We start from the raw sequence: 20,964 nt of genomic DNA, 5'->3' as shown, positions 1-20,964 counted from the left end.
TGTTGGCTAGCAGGGGCTCCCAAGGGCCCGCGGGCTGATACAGATGTAGTACATCACAGTATCTGAGAAAACAAAGCAAAGCTTACATCTAATCTCTCACTAACCTGCTGTAAAAAAAACAAGTCTGTGGATGCCGTAACTGTATATGCAATTTCACTTTTTTTTTTTTGCTGTTATTGTGCTTTACATACATAAAAGTTTTTTTTCAGGATTCACAGACGGATTACCGTCTTCCACAGATGTTGAAATGCAACACCTGGTCAGTTAGCAAATGAATGACATCAAATTATATTCAATTAAGAGTAATTTAATTAGCGGGCCTTGCAAGTGACCCGGAAAAAATGATTATTTCATCTTCTACAAGCAGTGATTTATATCAGCGAGCAAGTTCTTTGGCTTTACTGAAATGAAACATCACAGGTTCAGTCACCACAAACAGCCTCATGCGTCCTCAAGCAAAATGACAACATAACATCAGCTAAATACTGTAAATGAATGTGACTGTGAGAACTAGTTACTCACTGGGTGAACATCGTGTGCACACATAACATTGTTAGCTGCCCTACTTCAGTATTATCCATCTTGCGTTCGCCCCGCGGTGGCCCGCCACCGGCCAGCTGTACGCACTGTGGACTCTGACAGTGATTCTCCTTCACCTGCTCCACTGCATTGTGCATTGCCATGTTTTATAAATAACCATGTTAAATATTCATCTTTCAGCATTTGCATTGAAAGTATTTTGCACTTCACAGCTGAGTTTCATAAAGTCAAAAGGACAGGCAAACAATTTACATAACGATTACACAATTCTAACTACTGGTGTGAAATAAGACATAAATTGGTAACAAATATGTCAAAATGTCATATTAATTTTTGATGGATTTTAAATATAAAATTCATCCCAAACCACCCACCCTGCTTGTATGTGAAGTCAGATACTGCATTCACTGATGTTTCCAACCTGGTCTCTTCAGATTCGCAGGTGGCCGTTTTACACCCAAATAATGTTTAAGCTTCAAAGTTCATACTTATTTTTAAGTATATTTTGGGGCATTTTATGTCTTTATTGGAGAGTTGACAGTATAGAGGTGACAGGAAATAACCTGGCTGGGGTGAATGCAACAAAGCCAGGCTCCTCCAGCTGGGGACGTTATGATTGCATGCTCAGTGCATTAAACCTCTAGGCCAAAGGTCTGCAGTTAGATTTAACCAGGAGCCAGTTTTTCACAGTCTTTATTTGTGAGGGGGCTTTAACAGACACAGTGAAAAGGCAGGACTATATGGTTTGTTTATTTCTTTAAATCCATTTGAGAAAAAAGATTGATCTATAAGACTGTTTAGGGTTGTATCTGAGGGCAGCTGTAAAGTTTTCCATCAGTAAGAGAGGGCTAACAGAGTTACAGCTTTTTTTAACACTTCAAGATGTACTTTATTGGTTATACGTAGGCCTACACTGTATACATAAACAGTGGACAGCTTCATTTATGGTTGATTGAAAGTACTGTTGTTGTCATTTCTGTTTGACTGTTCAGTAATTAAAATAGTGTTAGAATTCACATTTCTGGTAGATTTATTAGACTTAATTTCAGCACCTTGCACTGTCCTGTTAGCACAGTGTAACCATGGTTTTAATGCCTCTCCTCGTGTGAGGACAGTATTAGATGTAACAAGGTTATATTTAGAAAAGGTTAGATTAGTGAAAAATTATGAATCTTCAACATCTGCTGTTGAAGAACATGTTGAAAGTTCCAGAAAAGCTACTGCATGATTTGTTTATAATTAATTCTTCTGAAACAGCTTTCTTGATACTAAAATAGAGCTGAATGCAGGCACAAATTTACATTAATTAAATACAGTACCAGTCAAAAGTTTGGACACGCTTTGTCATTCAAGTGAATGGGAAGGTGTGTCCAAACTTTTGACTGGTACTGTATGTTCACTTATTAAATAATGTTAATAGAATCAAGTGAATTCAAACTAATCAAAAACTGTTCACTTGTTAAATAATTTTAAAATGCAAAACAAAATGTTATTATTATGATTAATGGTTTATCTGGTAAGATAAACAGTATATCTCTCAGGCAACACGAACAAGTCTGACAGGATAATATAATTTCTAAAGGTGGATGAAAAAAAAAAAGAAACAGTCCAGTACACGTTAGGTAATGAGACTCTTATATTCTGTTTTGGAGGTGTGTTTCCCCCCCCCCAATTCTGAAGGTCTAAATTTGGCATAACTTTACTCAATACATTTTTCATATGACCTCACCTCTAAAGGACTTGAATTTTTTATCAGGGTCCTCATCACCTCAAACATATGGTTCGTATCCATACATGCATATAAAAGTAGTTGCAAATTTCTGCCACTTAAGAGTGTCCCCAGCCCATAGCTGATGGGCCATCATATCTATATATAAACAGATATATATAAGACATATGTATAAACGCACACACATACACACACACACACACATACACACACACACACACACACACACACACACACACACACACACACACACACACCATTCTAGGTTTTTACTTCATCATACATTTGACACAGTTTGATTTCTATTCCTATTTTATTCTATTTCTATTTTGTTATATTATTTAGTTCTCCTCATAAGCCAAAATGCTGCAAGCACAGATTTGGTCAAAATTTAGTTTGACCACATAAAAATAATTATTTCAAGAATATGTACAATTTCCATGAAAATAGCATGTAAAATTTGTAGTAACTACAAAATGGAAATAAAACCAAGCTGAACAACAGTAACTGTACTCTGGCTACATCAAGTAAAAGCTAGTTTTAGCAGCTAGCCTTGGCTAAAGCTAACACTAAATGTACTTATTTTTCCCCAGCTATAAGTTTTAATGAACTGTAAATCTTGGTTATTTATTTTGCTATTCACTACATAAATCCAATAATGATGGAGCTAAATGTCCGCTAAAGCTAATTAGCCTCCCGCTAGCAGAGTAGCAGTAACAGCTATACACTATCTCAGATTTTGACTTGAGGAAATCTGTGATTTGGTGTGGTAAAGCCTTTAAATCACATATCTAGTTATTTAATTGATTAATTCATTATACTGATCTCAACATGAATATTATCAGTAGATGGACAGACACTCAACAAAGAGATTTAATCCATATGAATTATGTACTGTAATCAATCAAAATAAAGTTGATTTTCTTAAACAAATTTATTAAAAGACATCTCAATTAATACATTGTGTTGATGCTGCATTCTGAGAAGATTATCCAAAGGCAGAGAGCAGTATTAGCATTTTTTAGGTATTATGTAAAGTCTATGGCAGTGATGGTTTTTTTTGCATATATTAATCAACCTAAAAAGGAAATAAAATGAAGACATTCAGAATGATAGACATCAAAGTAATTCCTGAGTTTAAATGGATAAAGACATAAGAAGTGTGCATGTGTATGTGCATGAAACTGGGTCCTCTGACCTTCTGCTTGTGCTTCAAGTATTTCTTCTCATCAGAAGCAGCACGAACAATCTTAAACCTTCAGTTCAGTCCTCTTTACCTGAACACAAACACTCAACATGAAGGACAATGAAGGTGCAAAATCTGCAGTTTTATTCATAATGATCGTGGAAGATTACCAACCTGCTTGAGCACCACAGAAAGGAGAGAACTTTCACAAATCACTTCTTTTCCAACCTCAGATGCACACGTACGTAAATGCCTCAAGTAGCCCAAATTGTTTCTATCGGGAAGCTGTCTTTGCAATCAAGTGTCTCTCTGCTTATCTCCCCTACAGAAATTTCTGTTGTTCCCTCCTGTCAGTCAATATGCACCCAAGGTGAAATTGAAAAACCCATCATCTGTTACCATCTCACTCATGCATGTAATGGTGTTTAATACAAGGACTTCGCTCTTGTTAGAAATGTGCAAAATCCATCTAAGCATACAAGAGACTGCTTTCTACTGTTGGGCATTGTTCTCTCTTCACTTCCTTCTTTCTTTTGCCAAAGATTTGAGATAGATAGTCAACTCTCCAATAAATCAACACATTCAAGCCCTTAAAGCAAACCCCAAACCATTTCCAGGCACATTTAATTCATTTACCGAGAGATATCCACCAACTTTTGCCATTAGAGCAGTCATGTTTTCAAGTCATGCTTCTCTGGAGATTAGTTCATTTTCACAGTCATTACTGACCAAGCTCTCCAAGATAAAGACAATAACATACTGTCCACAGAACAATAGGAACTTGTTCTAAAATAAGAATCACCAAGTGAATCCAGGTCAAAACAAAAATGTCCAGCAATATTACCTTTTAAATCTGACGTAGTCATGACAGCAAGCTAGGACTGAATACTAGAGTGCTGTCTTGCTTTTTACTCCAGTAACAAGTAAAATTGCTTCTAAAATTGTGCTCAATGTAGAGTCAAGTGCAGGGAGTCTATTTTTAAGGAAGGATTCTTACTCTATAAAATTCTTTGATGTTTGAAAGTTAAAAAGGCTAAGAGCCTTTGGCTAAGCACTGTGTATCTAAAGATGAAGGCAAATTTAGCCACAGCAATACAATTTTGCACATAAAAGAATGCCTTTTTTAAGAGATTTGATTTGAGACAGCGGGCATGGTGTGTGCAACAGGGACAGCAAAGCGATATCAGAGAGACGTTCATGGTATTTTGTACCTTGAGAATGTGCAAACTCTTCTTTTATTAATGGATTTCCCTGCACCTATCTTCAGTGATTAATGTCTTCATTCTCTATGTGTGCTCTTAATCTATCTTAAAGTGCTGTGTGAGCCGTGGAAGTGGATTGTCTAACAGTATCACTTCCCTGAGAATACATTTCTTGACTCTTGGCTGAATATACTGAGCATGTCTGATTGATTCATGACTGCCAATATCATTACTATCATTAAGACATACATCTCCAGTACACACTGGATATGGAGCTTGTCAAGGGCGGCTGTTATGGCGGTGTAACAGTGAAAGTGACCTGGCTGTGAACCGTCAGCATTATCTGTGGATTAATTACCTTGCCTTCTTATCCCCTCCCCTCTACCTGCTCTCTTTTGTGGCTCTCTGCATCTTTTGCTCACTTATTCCCTTTGTACTTTCTTCCCTCCGAATTTGAATGCGTCCCCTCTATATTCTCTCCGCATATACCATCAATAAGATGCAACGGGTTGTTGGTTATTACGCCTAATCGAAAACTTTTGGCCTTTTTATACCTTCCATTCTGGGCCAACTGCAATAAAATAGAATGTGTTTAATCTGTCAGTGGTCTTTGTCATCATCACCCCCCCCCGATGAGAAACTCAAAAACATGGAGCTGTGCCCATTGTTTTCACTGAGAGCAGAGCACAGAGCATTAACCTAACACAGGAAGCTCTGCGTGCCTCCGGCTTCAGCACAAACATTTACCCCTGCATGAATACACGCACATACACATGCACACATAAACACACGTGCATGCACACATACATGAATACACTGCACACTCACAGGTGAAAACACACCTGCAGGGACACACATCCCTCTTGCACACAGGATGTCATGCCATCGTTTCTCGTCTTACATACAAATGAAGGAACTACAGTTGAATTCCACGGTGTGCTTTGATTCAGATCTTTCCAGCATGCTAAATTTATCTGTTAAATTTATCTTTATCCTTATGTGGCCGGCAGCTGTTGTTGTGGCACATGATGCCATGCAGTGTGATAGAAAAGAATGAGCAATCCCTTATCACACTAGACCAAAAAATATTTTCCTTTTGGACAGGGATGCAGTATAAGTGCTGTAATAACATCACTGATAACCATTATTTGAAGAATGCATGGCAACAATGCTGGAACGTCCCGCTCAGGATTGATTGCTCTCTATTTCAGATTGCGGCAACAATGCATCTTGTTCAAAAGCATCACCACGTTTTCAAGCCTTCAGATTTGAATCACATCCTGGTTGTCCAGCAGCCGTCACACTAAAAACATGATTATTTATTGGAGTGATTAGTATTCCATTGTGTGAGAGCTCTTGTAGTTCGAGGGTAAGATGCTTCCCGAAGCTTTCTCAGCTTTTTTCCGTAAGTGTTGATGCACCCTGAATCATTGTTCTTGAGTGTACAGGAATATTTCTATCCCTCCCCCCATTAGACAATTACAACTAAGACTGAGACAGCCATGCCAGCAGCTGTCTGAGGCTGTACTCAAGGCACTGAGATGCTTTGAAATGCTAACGTCAGCATGCTGATGTTCAGCAGGTGTAATGTTTACCATCTTAGTTTAGCGTGTTAGCATGCTAATGTTTGCTAATAAGCACTAAACACAAAGTTGTGGCTGAGGCAAATGGGAATGTCATTAGTTTTGAAGGTATTATAAACCAATAAATTTAAAGTTTGACCTGATGATGTCGCTAGATGAACCAAAAGTTATCACATGTCATCCTGAGGAGGTCATGAATGTCTGCACCAAAGTTAATAGCAATCCATCCAATAACTGTGAACATATGTCACTCAAAACTACAAATATCCCCTTTATGGTGGCATCAGAAGAAAAGTCAGGGGATCACAAAAGTCATTAGGATGCATAATCTGGGAACTATGAATATGTGTATCAAATTTCATGGCAATGCAGCCAATAGTTTTTGAGACATTTCACTGAAATCAGCCAAGCGACTGACATTAGCATCCCTCAACTGGCTAAAAATGCCAGTAAAACACCCCACACCAGTAGGGATTTGCCAGATCTTTTCTGTGGGGAACTTCATGTTGATTTTCCCATAACCTACAGATGTTGTAGATGATATTAGATACGTGGGTGTTTGAGGAAATTTCACAGATTTTCCCAGTGAGATTACCGACTAAACCCAGTTAGGCGATGAGAAAAGATTGTATCACTACCCTCCGGTCTCTTTTTCTCGCTCCCACTTTCTAATGCTGATGGATATCCAGCGCTACGTCTTCACTCAGCCATGCACACTTGCCCTCCCATTTCCCTGCTGAGAGGTCAGCTCTGTTCGTGTTTGTTGGAAAGCTTTCACAGGAGCCACATCTTTAGCCATCTTGAGCTAACAGCAGGTAGTTTTGCTGTTGTCTTTGTTGAAGTGATTTATTTCATTCCTTGGCTTTGAAGTAACTTTTACAATGAAGTAATATAAAGAGTGTCATTTCAAAGTGAGATACCAGTTCTCAATAGCACCAATATAATGCAAACAGCATTGCTTCTACTGCCTGGATATCGAGTTTGTTTCGGGGGTTTTCATTATTATTATGATATGTTGTTGGCCTTAAATGACCGCTTTATTTATAGTCTTCTGAGCAAAACTTCATCTAGTACATTATTATTTCTGCCTGCACCGGGGAACAAGTGACCTCAAAGGTCAGCATCAGAGCGTTCTTGTCTGTGACTCGGGTTAATGTCCTCTCAGCCTCTCCAAGGAAAAAAACACAAACCAAACAAAATGCAATGGGATTTCATAGAATGAACCATAGGACTGCCATTTGGGTCTGTAGATTCCCAGGCATGCTGGAGACACTGATTTGCACCATTTGTAGTTTTCTTGCCATTTGCAGATTTGTTTTGAACCCAAACAACCTATCTGAAGGTAATAGCTTCCTAGGTTGATTAACTTTATTAGATTTTTACCCAGTGGCCTCATTTTTGGTGGGAACTGCAGGGCACCAAATTGCAGACAAGGATAACGATTTATGGGCTGAAGTGGTGAGAGAAGTGGTTTTAGAACTTGCACAGTGTTATTAAAAATGTCAATTGTGGACCTGGGGACACATACAGCAGGTGGAAAGAATGTCACAAACACGCACAAGAATCCTGAAAAGGAATCCATGTGTCAAGGTGCACAAACAATTTATGAGCACACAACCATAAACACAGACATAAACTCTGTGCGCATGAAAACATTGCACTCCAGTGTGTGTGTTTACTGTACACGCTGCCTCTCTGTGACTTGCACAGTGTGCATGTCTTTGCTAGAGAAGAGTGTTCATGAGTCACCATTGTCTTTAGCCCGAGGCTCAGCAGCCAGCCAGCTGAAGAAGGGGATGCATGTTTTATTTTAGTCCCTCTAATATGCCGTGAAGACATCATTATCTTGAAACATGTTGTATTCCAGAGCCTCTATTGTTTAAAATGGCACAGTAGATGTGGATAACTTAAATTGTTTCATCCTCATCATAGTCATAGAGATCATTAGATGTGCAATTCAATTCAACATGCTTCATTAGATGTGGCTTTTGTTATTGCCAGCTAAGCAGTGTGTGGCAGTATGAACCTTCCTTGGCGGGCGAAGGATGTTATCTTTTCTGTCATGCACATACCAGCGCTACCCATAGGGAAGAGGTGAGCGTGCAAGGAACTTGGCTGATTGAGGGCACAGGGCGCAGAGCCGGGCTGAGCGCGGCTACCGTTGCCTGTGAATACTAAGGATGCCTCACAAGAGCTCCTTTTGTCAGCATCAACTCCCTTTGAGAAGAGTCATGAATAGCAAAGTGTGTAAGATCTTTTCTACATTCCTCCCATATCATCAACATTTCCTATCCTGATTTTTCAACCTCTGCAGATCCCCAGAGTTCATGTTTCTCCCACACATCCAAGTCAAAGAACACAATAGAAAACACTCAGTATCATTTGGTAAATGATATCATCATATTTGCCCTCAAATAAATCACAAAATAGTGGAGAAAATCAGTGTAATCTAATGATTTTGGCATCAAATTCAGTGTGTAGTGTCACCACTTTGGCCTAGACTGGATTTGCGACTATAAAACATGTGCATTAGGTTCTATTAGAGCTTAAGCTCCTGATCAGGCAGAATTTATAGAGGAAAATAGGAGAAGAATCCAGGGGAACATCATAAATTTTATGATATTAGGAAAACACTGACGCTTTAATAGAGTTGGGCCAAATAGTATTCACAATAGACAGATAAACAGACAATCATTTGGCACTTCATGCTGGCTAAATAAAGGTCGGAAATACCATTTACTCCATATATGCTTTACAATAACAAAACTAAGTTCAAGTCAGTCCTCAGTCTCCAGCACACACACTCTAAAACACAGACTCAGACAGCAAAGGAGGAATCCCGTCTCGCCCTCCTTTAAAATGGAGCAGCCACCCAGTGCGTCAGTAACCTGATTACCCCAGCTGTCAGTCTGAATAAGGCCAGGCTTTGGGATCCTTCCGTCCTCTGATGCTCAATACGGGACAGAGCCGGTCCTCCTGAAGAGTCTGGAAACAACCTCGGAACAGGACAGCCACAGATATACAGAGCAAGGAAAGAGGCTAAAATAAGTCAGAAGGTAAGAGGAAGCAGAAAAAGAGGACTTTTTAAATGTTGTAGGTTTTGTGTTCAGTTGATTTCAGATGATAGTGATGAGTTTAAGTTTCTCAAGCATTAGGCAACCAGCTAAATCTTAAAGTACTATGGATACATGTCAATGCATCTCTGTGTCTCTGAGTGGTTTGCACTTGTGTTTTTGCCATATGTAGATGCCCATGGATATATTCATAGCTCTTGTTTCATATAATCCTTTTTGTTTCAGACTACTGGGAATATTCTCTTTCAGGAATTGCATGACCACATAAAATACGAGGAACAATAAAATATTTGGGTAGGAGAAAGTATGAAAAAAGTCACAGCTGAGAGGACGAAGGAGGGGGAGCCCGTCACTAAGGGGAGGGCAACAGGATACAACTGGAGGGTGGATCTTGATGATTGTTTCTCTGCACAACAAGTCTCTCACTTACATGCTCCCTTTCCCTCCAAACAGGAGCACTTTGTTTGAGTTGGCGTCTGTTGGCGCACAGGCAGATTCCCCCAGTCTACAGTACTTATATTTCATTCCTCTGTCTCTTACAGCACTACCATTAATTGGCTTTCCACAACATCCAACTAGACGTTTAAAAGACCCAGGATCACTCTCTGGACTGACCAGTGTCTACAAAAACCAGAACACTGCAGGAAACTGAGGACCCTGAGCTGCTGCACTCAGCAGCTCCAAAACAATGGCACAGTGCACGCCGGATGCCAATCCTGCCAAGGTGATCCAGAATCCAAAGCCTGACATTAAGGACTCGAGTGAAGTTTCAGCTGAGTCTGCATCGGCAGCGGTCAGAGTCAGACCTGCGGACCTGGGGCTGATTCGAAGTTTGTCCAAGTCGGACTCTGACTTGCTGGCTTCACCACTTGGAGAAGAGGATGGAGGTCTGGCTGGCCGCAGTGGATCTGTGTCTAACTGCAGCTCTGGGCAGCCATCCATGGAGCGCATGCCGTCTTTTGCCTCTGAGTGGGATGAGGTAATATTTGAGCTCTGGGGATGGGAAACAAGTGGGAGGGTGTAGAGGACAGAGGGAGTGGCACAGTCAGTGTTAAAGCATGGACAGGCTTTCAAGTGGAGTGTGTTATGTCCTTAAGAGAGTGTGTTTTGTGAGTGTGAATGTGTGAGACGGAGAAAAAAAAAAGAGAGAGACCGATAAGAGTAGCAACTGGGGATTAGCGTGAAAAAAAAGAAAGAAACGGGGAATGGGCGAGGCAGCACATTTCGGGAGAAAGGAAGGAAGGAAGGAAGGAAGTAAGAGCCGGAGAGCAGAGGCAGCAGTATGAGAGCGATCAGGAGTCCAGTGATAGAGTGTAGTAAGTTTACCCAGGCAGTCGGCGTAGAATGCCTGCGGGCGAGTGCTTGAATGCATGAATGGCTTGATCACTTGCACTGACCTCCCTGTAGCAGCCCTGGCATCCAAGACTAATTGGGCTTGTGCTGTCATTCCACATCCACTCAGTACATGTCTCAGGGGCCGACCCACGCTTCCACTGTCTCCTCCTGCACTCCTCTGGCTCCTTTGCGTCGTCTTGCGCCATCTACTTTCAGCCCCAAAAGCCTTAACTTGTGATTTCTGAGCAATTTGGAGTGTCAATGCAGTACACCCTGAAGCACTGCAAAGAGTGAAATTAATCATCATTTCTTACCATAACTTCCAAACACACTTAAATAGTTGAAACCTGTGGCTACATTGGCTGATGACTGACAAGATATGATTATAGCACACAGCTTAGAGGCACATTTTTTTTCTTTTAAAAGAGCAGACTAGAGCATTTCTGACAATTTCTGCTGAGTGCTTAATCCCTATCACAGTGATAGAAAAAATGTAAGGTCATATTCAGAATTAATTAGGCTAAGTTATGGCAAAATGTCTTGTCATACCCAACTAATGAGTCCATTGTCTTGTGTTGCCATATGTTGATATTTGAGTGTTATTGCAATATGTCAGTTTCAGTTTAGGAAGGCTTCTTGTTTATATATAATTACACTGACTGCGTGTATTTCTGTCTGCATGTTTAGCCAAAGACACAAATAATATTCTTGAGAAAATGAGTCACAGGATGGCATATTTCCTGGGCAGAACTGTCATGATTCCAAGGTAACACTTGGGTTGGGCAACATTTATTCTTGTCTTGGTCTTGTGGGTGTTTTGACGCTGACTTGTCTCGGTCAAGGCCGTTAGTCTCCTTATTACAGTCCTTGGTTTCCAGGTCAGGAAACTCAGATCATTTTCTCTGTAATACTGTCTTTCTTTAAATCTGGAAAATTTGGGGGTGTTCATGACATGAAGAGGACTTTACATTCTACGATTACACAGATATTACACATATTGGGTTTGGCTGATTCTGATATAATTTCAGACATAATGTCATAAGATTAGATTGTTTTTAAGGCAAAAAAAAGCTAAACACAACATGTAGACCATAATTATGGGCAATAAACTTTACAGAGAATACTTTTGAACAGTTAAATAAAGAAGTAAAATGTGAAATTTTGTGATTTTTAAAGAGACACTCCCATTCTCTTATTACCGAGTTTGGTTACGGGTTAGTCCATAATTTCTTGGTGGGGCTCTGCTTGGGGAATTTATAGAACTCATGATATTCAGTATATCTAACATCCTGGCAACAGACCTGTTGGTTTCAACTGATTTCAGCTTCAGTTTGGATCCATTTACCTTTTTTAAAACCTTGTTTCGTGTTTCTATCACATTTCAAACTTTACTAAACATCTTCTTAAGGACTGTACTGAATGATTGACATCACAGTTGACATCCTGAACAACAGTATAAAGAATATTGAATAAGAACTGTTCTGTATTTATGTTCATGCTGTTGGTCTCTTGAGTCCGTTGGGGCTCTTAATGATCTAAAAGATGCTCAGACTTACTTCTATTAGACTCGACTTACGTGGTCTTGACTGAGCCTTGCTAAGGTTATGGTTACATGAACAGGGAATGGCTGAGGAAGCATGTACCTGATTCATCTTTACAACAAGGGCAATCACTTCACAATACTAAGACATCTTGAACTTCAACTTGGCTTTGAGTGCCGCTCTCTATGTCATCTCCCCCTGTCCCGTGCCTGATCTCTGCTCCACCCCTCTGCTCTCTGACAGAACTGTTTATTCAGGCCATGTTGGGTGGGGTGTCCTGTTCTCAAGGGCATCCTGTTTTGCAGCTGCTCTCGAGTGTCTGTTTCTCTTCCAGATTTCAAGGGATTTGTTTGGGTTGGGGATATAGATGTGTGTATGTGCAAGGGCAAAAAAAATGACTCCGGTTTTGTGTGTGTACCTCACGAAGCGATCAGCCACCAGCGAACATTAAAGCCATACACGAGGCTCAGGGGGAGGCTGGTGCTTTAGGTCACATACATAAACACACACATATGTTGGTACGTGCGCACACAGAGAAAGACAAAGTACTGAATACAATGTTGGCAAAAGGAAGTTATGAGTTGAATATAACCTTTAAACTCCCTTGACATTCTCTGTGGTACATATACATTTGATATTTTATTATGTCTGGCAGCTTGTGTTTTTTTTTGCATCGAAGGTACTTGGTTTTAAAGTATGTGGTGAGACAGTTTTTGTTTTTGTACAGTATTGTATATGAGTAAAGAGAGGTGAATGTAGGACACCTCAAATCATGGTAAGCCTTTTCTAGGTGTTATTTGTCTAATTAAATGAAACATTAATGAAAGACAGTACCAAATTGGAAACATAATAGACATTCACCACATTCACTAGCAGTCCTGTAATCATATTGTGAGTGTTACTGTCTATCTGATGTTCCTGATTTATGATGGTGTATTGTGATGTCCTCTACCTGTCCTGTTAGCTCTTGTTGGATTAGTAAATCATTTTTCTCACATCAGACTGAGGCTTGTGTGTGGAAGCTCCCTCTGCATTACTGTTTAGTATAATGTATGATCAAATTGTGTAGCCTAAAAAAATGTCTATTCAATTAAGTGACAATTAAGTCTACTATGTGAAGTGAGTCAGTTATTTTAAGAAAATTGTTCAAAGAAGTTGCTTAACTTAATTTATATCGACAACAACTCACCCACTCTCGCGAGATTTCAGAACAAGACTTCTCTTTGAGCGATACTTTGTTAGACACAACAATAAACAGACCGGACCAAGTGAAAGGTAAAGAAAAACGTTTTATTTTCCCGTCGCTTTCTTTCCACAATGTTGTCAGACACCTATAATAACAATCTGAGCCTGTTAGTGACAAAACAAGCACTTGTAGTGGACGTACATTGACGGGGCGCTATTGCCCCGTCGGATTACATTGCAGCATTTCTCACCTGCCGGCTGAAGCGCTCTCTCCTAATACTGTTTCCCTTTAACCTTGACAACAACAACCCGCTGGCTGGCTGGGTTAACCCTCCACACATGTTTGACTTCACTGCTGTTACAGACGCTGTCCTCAACTCCTGTGACCATTTTTCCTGCACAATGTCAAATTTATCCATTGACGTTTGCAAGCATAACTACATTTTTGTCACTTTTTTTTTAGATGTTTTTAAACCAATATTCCCACCCCCGAATCTATAAATATTCTAAAACAAAGCTGATAAATTCACAGATAAAAACAAAAACACAAAAAACAAAAGTAACCAAAAAATGAGATCATGCAGGGCAGCGCTCATTAGTTATAATAATAAACATAATAATATAATATAATCATAATATCAATGAGCCCTGCATGCTGTGCCATGCCAAACAACTTTCCTGAATTATGGACAATTAAAGCCTCAAACTCTAGAGAAGTCGATAACCAACTAACCAACTCTTGATTAGTTCTTGAGTTTGAGTGAAAGGGTTAATGTCAATGAATTTAATTAAACATTGGTGCACAAATTTGTGTCTGCTACATCTGGCCGAAATTGTATGCTAAAGAGCTAATAATGGTGATATACAGTATATATTCCAATTTTTGCAAACAGTTAACTACATCATTTGCACATTATATGTCCTCTTCCACAATAAGATTAGCTAATATTTCATATTACCATAGTACATATCTGATTAATCAAGCCATCTTTAATTTTGTCTTCATTTGTAAAAGGCCGTCATCAATACCAGTCATTTAGTAAATGTAACGGTTTCTCAGTTGCCATGGAACAATTTAACATCTTCCTGTCTGCAATACAAGTTACATCAACACTACTTTGTTACTCGCTTTCTCTGTGTGTTCACATGTTTTAAGGTGGATTTTTTCCTCTCTGTTTTAAGATTAATACCACAAGTAACCTTATTATGCAAGAGTCCTCTGCACACTTACTATTAATAAAAATGACATCTATGGTTCAGATGCCTGACGTTCTCACTACATCTGTTCAATACTCAAAGGCAAAGGTTAACCACAACAACACAACCACATCTTACAGATGCTTGAGTGGCTTCATTCGTGTGCGTACTCTAAATTTCCTGGTGGTATTCCTGAGGTCATTACACATGCAAGCTTTTAAAATGCATACAGTGTGTGTGTGTGTGTGTGTGTGTGTATGTTTATATGCTCCTTCCCTTACTAATGTTAATGGTTTTACATAAGACAAGTAGATTGGGATTGGTAATGAAAATGAAAGGTTTCATGGGAAATGTAAAAAATGTCTAATATTAATATTCTCTAATCTTTTAATATTGAATTTAAATTCTCAGATGTGCATGGTAATCTTTAAAGTATGGGGTTATTCAGAATTTATAAGGGACGATTTCAAAAGTATGCGTAAGCTGGTTTATAATTCATATACAGGGCTACGGCAGAGTGAACACATCCCAAGATCTGGTTAGACAGTTGTGTAATGTGAATATGAGAGTAGGGCTGATGTTGAGGGTGCTGGTGAGGGGGTTGGGGGGGGGGCTGGGTGGGTTGAGGCACTGTCCTGTTTCACCTGCCACATTGCCTGTAAAATTTCTCACCAGGTGTAACACGTGGAGACACTACATTGCATTCAGTCAGCTGTTTCATGCTGCTAATCTACATGTGTGCAAGTGTGTGGGTGCCTTTTTAAAAATGCAAGTTTGCATTTGATGCAAGTGCAAGTTTGCAAAATGATGTGAGGATTTAAATTTGAAGGTACAACCATGGCGGCTTCCTAATTTCATAGTAGTGACAAACTTTTAAAGGTTTGTATTACGTTGGTTAGTAAAGGAACTGGTTTTATGCCTCCACGCCGGCGACAGCTGTGGTCAGAGGCATTATGTTTTTGGGTTATCCATCTGTCCATACGTACGTCCGTATGTATAACTGTCCCATTCTCGTGAACGCAATATCTCAAGAACACCTCGAGGGAATTTCTTCAAATTTGTCACAAACGTCCACTTGGACTCAAGGATGAACTCATTAGAATTTGGTGGTCAAAGGTCAAATGTCAAGATCACTGTGACCTCATAAAACGCATTTTTTGGCCATAACTCAGGAATTCATAAGCTAATTATGACAAAGTCTCACACAAATGTCTAATAGGATAAAATGATGAAGTGATGATATTTTATATCCAAAAGGTCAAAGGTCAACTCTTAATGTTCTGCAAAAACATTTTTCCAGCCATTATTCAATGCCATAACTCAGAAACAGAAGGGGAGATTGTGACCATACTTCACATTTGATCGGATACTGAATTGGTGACACTAATCTTGGGGGCCCACCTTAAAATTGTGGTGATTTTATTAAATTCCTTCAAAATCATCACTACAAATATTATATGAGTCTGGACAGACATGGATGTAAACTGCAACTTGACTGGTTGGCAGAGGTATACAACCGTGAGACGGTATTTCTAGTTTTATAAGAATATAAATTCAGAAACTGAAATCTGTCTTTTCTGTTGTCATATGAAGTAATTGATGTTCTTCAGTCAATGAAAATAATTGCAGCATGCAGTTTATGACTACCTCAGCTGCTCCAATAGCAGCTGCTTCTCTGAAAAGTCAATTAAGTTTCTTAGAAATTACTGTCAGATGTGACTAATTTACATTTGGAAAACACATTTTGTGACAAACATATTGCCAACCACTAGCTGTTTTTAGAATAAATTTGCAAAACAGTGATTATATTCATTATCAACCTCTTGAAGTAGTTTAACATTTACAGCAAACACTACAAAGCAAAAACTCGGTGTGAAGTGCAGGGTGATGGATGATTATATAAAGCCTTTTGCTAACACTGGTGACGTGGGTTTGTGTCTTTTTTTATATAGTAATAGGCATTTTAGTATCTAAATACACTTGTGACGTCAAACATAATCAGGGCAGGATTACTTTCTCCCAAAACATAATTGTTAATTAAAGTACAGTAGATTCATATTGTTTCACTTGTAGGAGATAAAGTTGAAAAAATATTTTAGAAATGCTAATGCATGGCTCATACATTAAAATGCACAAAGGTGGATGGCCTAACAAAGTATAATGCACATGCGATAAAGATGTCAAAATAAAAGCCTTAACATTAAAATTCAGCTTTTAACCACCATTCATGTTTAGAGCAGCTAAGTCTCATTTTGCACAGGTGGAAAAATACACATTTTGAAATAAAATATACAATCATTTGACATAATTTGACATCTACTCCCAATTCCACCTGTCAAGCTGTTTTAAGTAAAGCTACATGGTAAAACCCCATTTATCCCCATTATTCAATGATAGAACATTAAATAAATTTTTTTCCCATAAAAGATTGCTCATATATACTGTATTTAAACGCATTCATAAATCAGTCTTTGCACATCACCACACCTCGATACATTTACAATACTCCATGACGACCATCATGACTTAATATTTATCAATCCCATTAGCTTTATTTATGCTATTTGGCTTGAAAGCTGTCAAATAAATAAAAATCAATCCAAATCATGAGCACTGCTGGATAAAATTATGTGATCTGGGTCTTGTACAGTGTAGAGTTACTGGCCCATCTGTCTTTATTGACAATACTGAGGCAGTAATCCGTTCTCCGGACCAGCGCCAGTGAAGCAGGCAGCCTTTTGGGTTAGTTTATTATATCCAGTCATCATTTCCATTATCTTTTCTGTTATGGGCTCACTGCCATTGTTTATGCACAGGAGACATTGGCACTGTCACGATTTCTGGGCCTGTGTCTCCCTACCTGTTGCCACTTTCCCAGTGGCTCTCTCTCTCTCTTTCCCAATGTGTGTGATTGTGTGAGTGGAGACAGGTGTGCTGGAGTCACAGCAGAGACCCACCAGCTGCAACCCGTTCCATAATCAAGACCTCTACTTATACTCAGCCGTGCTAGATCCACACTGCTAGATCATAGCCTCTACTCTGGTTCCATTCCCTGTCTCGGGTAGTCCTGTCTGCTCTATCTCTGGTCTCTGTCATATCAGCCCTGCTTCCCTGATCCAGAATGCCGCTCTACCTAGCTTCTAGTCCAAGCCTCAGCCCAAGGTTCCCAGCTTCCAGCCCAAGTCTCAGCCCCAGGTCCCCAGCTTCCAGCCCCAGCTTCCCCAGGCCTACATTCACTTTTCCCCTGCCTTAAAATAAATACTTTGTTTCTATCATATCCCAGTCTTGCTTCTGTCTGCACTTGGGTTCACCTGTTCTGCCCCCATGTGACGGTACGATCCAGCCAGAGACTTGAACCCAGCAGACATTCATCCACTCAGCCTGCCGAAAACTTGGGAGGCTTTTGGTGTGCCGAGAGACATTCTTCTTGATGAAGAGCTAGAATTTTTTAGGCTACTCACTGCCATCTGGAAGAAGGATCCTCAGTTTGCCCTGGAAGTGGCTTCCTTCATGTGGAAAGTCACTTTAAACCCTGTTCCTCCCAGGCCCACCATTCCAGCTTCCTGTGTTTCTCCCAACTCCTCCCTGGAGCAACCTAACAATTCACCAGCTCCAAGCCTGTGTTGCGTATGGCTAGCCTCCAGCTTAGGTCTGTTAGCTTTGGCTTTGGCCCCAACATGGCTAGCCTCCTGCTTTATCCTGCCCCTGAAGAACCCTAGCAGTCCCCTTTCTATGGGTCTTGCCTTTCACCCTTGTTTAGGAGCCCCCAGAAGAAAGCGTGGTTCCCAAGGCCGTCAGCTTTCTCCACTGCCCAGCGCCACTTCTGAGGCCCAGCCTATATTCTCGAGCCAGCGGCCGCCTGTGCCGAAGCTCATTCTGTTCCAGTTCCCGAGTCATCTGCCACCTCTGCCGACCCTCAGCCTGTTCCAGTTCTCGAGCCGTTGGCCGCCCCTGCCGACGCTCAGCCTGTTCCAGTTTCCAAGCCATTGGCACCCCTGCCAATGGCTTGGAAACTGGAGCCCACAGCTTGGCCTGGGTTCCCAGCTACCGGGCCTGCGTTCCCTTTCCCTCGTCTTAAAATATATACCTTGTTTCTATCATATCCCGCTCTTGCCTCTGTCTGCGCTTGGATTCACCTGATCCACCACATGTGACAGGTTCAAAGGACAATGTTGTGCTTTGTATCTGTAAAACACGTTGTTTAAGATCATTTCACATTATCCCCATCTTAAGAAGAAAGATGGGAGGAAGGGAGACCACAAGCAGAATTATAATACGTGAGACATGAATTTAGAGTAATCACATAGTGCCTCTATTACTATTATGCAGGTCAGAAAATGTAGGTGGTTATATCCCTGGCTCCTCCTGTCCACATGTCAAAATGTCCTTAAGCATGATACTGAACCCTAAATTGGTCATAATGGGTGTGCATGCATGGGAAATAATGTACTGTAAGTCGCCTTGGAGGAAAAAAATGAATGTAATGGGAGAAGAAAAATGTGATTGTTGGTGAAGTCAATTAAAATTGTATATCCCTCCAAAGACAGATGCTGTGTTCCAAGTCTATACTACACTAATTAGATGTTTAGCATGTGTTCTTCACACTGGAAAAGTGACAAAATTCAGTATATTCAAATACACACTTCTCTTTACTAAATTCACTTGATCTTTCATTGATCTGGTTGATGAACACTTTTGCCTGACAATAAAATCCACAAAGGAAACTGAGAAGCTCCTCACTGCTTGGCAGATTGTGGATGATGAGACGGCTTTAGGAACATCTTGTAAAAAGAAAGTAAACAATTTACTTTCTCCTTGTGAAGATTAATTGTCAATAGTCTTACAAATTTACAGTTCAGTTGATAGGGCATGTTTTGTCTGTCAGTACAAAATGATCTATAGAGTGGCAACAATTAGTTGATTAATTGATAGTTGATCAACAGAAAATTATTTACTAACTACTTTGATTATTGATTAATTGTTTTGAGTCATTTTTTAAAAAGAATAAATGCTAAAATGTTCATAAATGTGAATATTTTCTGGTTTCTTTAGTGTTCTATGACAGTAAATTTAATATCTTTGGGTTTTGGACTGTTGGTCAGGACAAGACAAGAAATACAAGTCTGCATCTTGGGCTTTTGGAAACCTTGATGGACATTTAATCGATAATGAAAATAATCGTTAATTGCAGCCCTAATGACAAAGTCATTTCTTAAATTCTAACTGCAAAAAAAGTATACAATAATTATAAGCATGCTTTGTAGAATAAGTGTGTAATGTGGAGTTAGGACACTGCTTCAGTACAACATGTACTCAGACCTCTACAGTATTTGAAAATGTATTGATTGTACTTCAGAGCCTATAGCTGATTGTGATTAATCATGATAGAGGTTGTATATAGGGTAAAGCACTGGAAGTCACTTTTGTTGATACCAGCTGCTGGAATTGATTGTCTCAGTAAGTGTCTAATGTAATTATTCCACAGTTAAATTATGTTGGCAGCGTTTTCACCATTTTGTCTTTTCTCTCTTGCCTCTTGCCATTTCAATAGAGACATCATTGCACTATAACCCTTGGCTCAAAGTGACTGTCAGGACCAATCAGGGAACATTTTAAAGATGCAGCATCAGCGATAACAGCTGCCCTTTTACTGTACACATTCATGTCAAAGTGAATGACATAAACCACTAGAAGACACAAGAGATTTCAAATTCCCCACAAGAAATACAAAATATGTCATTCATAGACAACACATTCCTTGTGTTGGCATGGTCAAATATGTCAAATAAGTAGCATTAGAGTATAATTAATGCAGGTTTTCATTTATTCTGAAAGGATCCATGAGCATTTTACCCAAAGCCAACATGGACAAAAAACAAAACACTGACCTAAACTAAACTGACACACCAGAAATATGACTCTATTGCAATCAGAACATTATGGACACTTTTAAACATTCACAATTTGCTGAAGTGTTGCTTCCAGTTCCTGTATTTCACCTTACCCAGCTCAAAATTTCCAATTAAAAATAATAAGCCCTTAACTTGTCTTGTACATTCAAACATTCCTCTTCCTGGTTCATTTTAGCATTTCAGGATTCTAACTTTTCTTTCTTGGAGAATTGCCACATATATATTGTATATTTCTTCAGTGGCAGTGATGCACTTAATGAATGTAGGTATAATAAAGCCTGTAGAGGAACACACTGGGGCTGACTGACTCAGGGAAAAATTGACAGAGAAAAAAAAAACAGGCACAGTTTCTGACATGATGAAGCCACATTGATTCAAGTCAACAATTTGTATAATTTTACCCGACAAAAGCTGCAGCCTATGTCGCTCATCTGATCTTTCGTGGGTCCTGTTTGGTCCAATCGAAAATTTTCACAGATC

General features: G+C 39.6%; 1 protein-coding gene across 7 annotated transcripts in view; it reads left to right on the top strand.

Moving 5' to 3' along the window:
• The first annotated feature begins 9,043 nt into the window (after window positions 1–9,043).
• The window catches only part of anks1ab (ankyrin repeat and sterile alpha motif domain containing 1Ab), a 44,455-nt gene continuing 32,534 nt past the window's right edge, over window positions 9,044–20,964 (top strand). For 2 of the 7 annotated variants that reach the window (XR_010928124.1, XM_067586583.1), the window contains exon 1: window positions 9,735–10,293. Coding sequence is in view for 5 of the 7 variants with exons in the window: in XM_067586583.1 (XP_067442684.1) it covers window positions 10,003–10,293 (291 nt within the window). In the remaining 2 variants the exon portion in view is untranslated. Of the gene's footprint in view, window positions 9,297–9,730; window positions 10,294–13,423; window positions 13,466–20,964 lie in introns of those variants that run through there. The other 5 variants (XM_067586581.1, XM_067586582.1, XM_067586584.1 and 2 more) reach the window with 5 other exon arrangements.

Source organism: Thunnus thynnus, chromosome 4, assembly GCF_963924715.1.
Source record: "Thunnus thynnus chromosome 4, fThuThy2.1, whole genome shotgun sequence".
NCBI classification, from domain to species: domain Eukaryota; kingdom Metazoa; phylum Chordata; class Actinopteri; order Scombriformes; family Scombridae; genus Thunnus; species Thunnus thynnus.
Note: the sequence above shows the minus strand (reverse complement) of the source record. Positions and strands in the feature narration are given on the sequence as shown.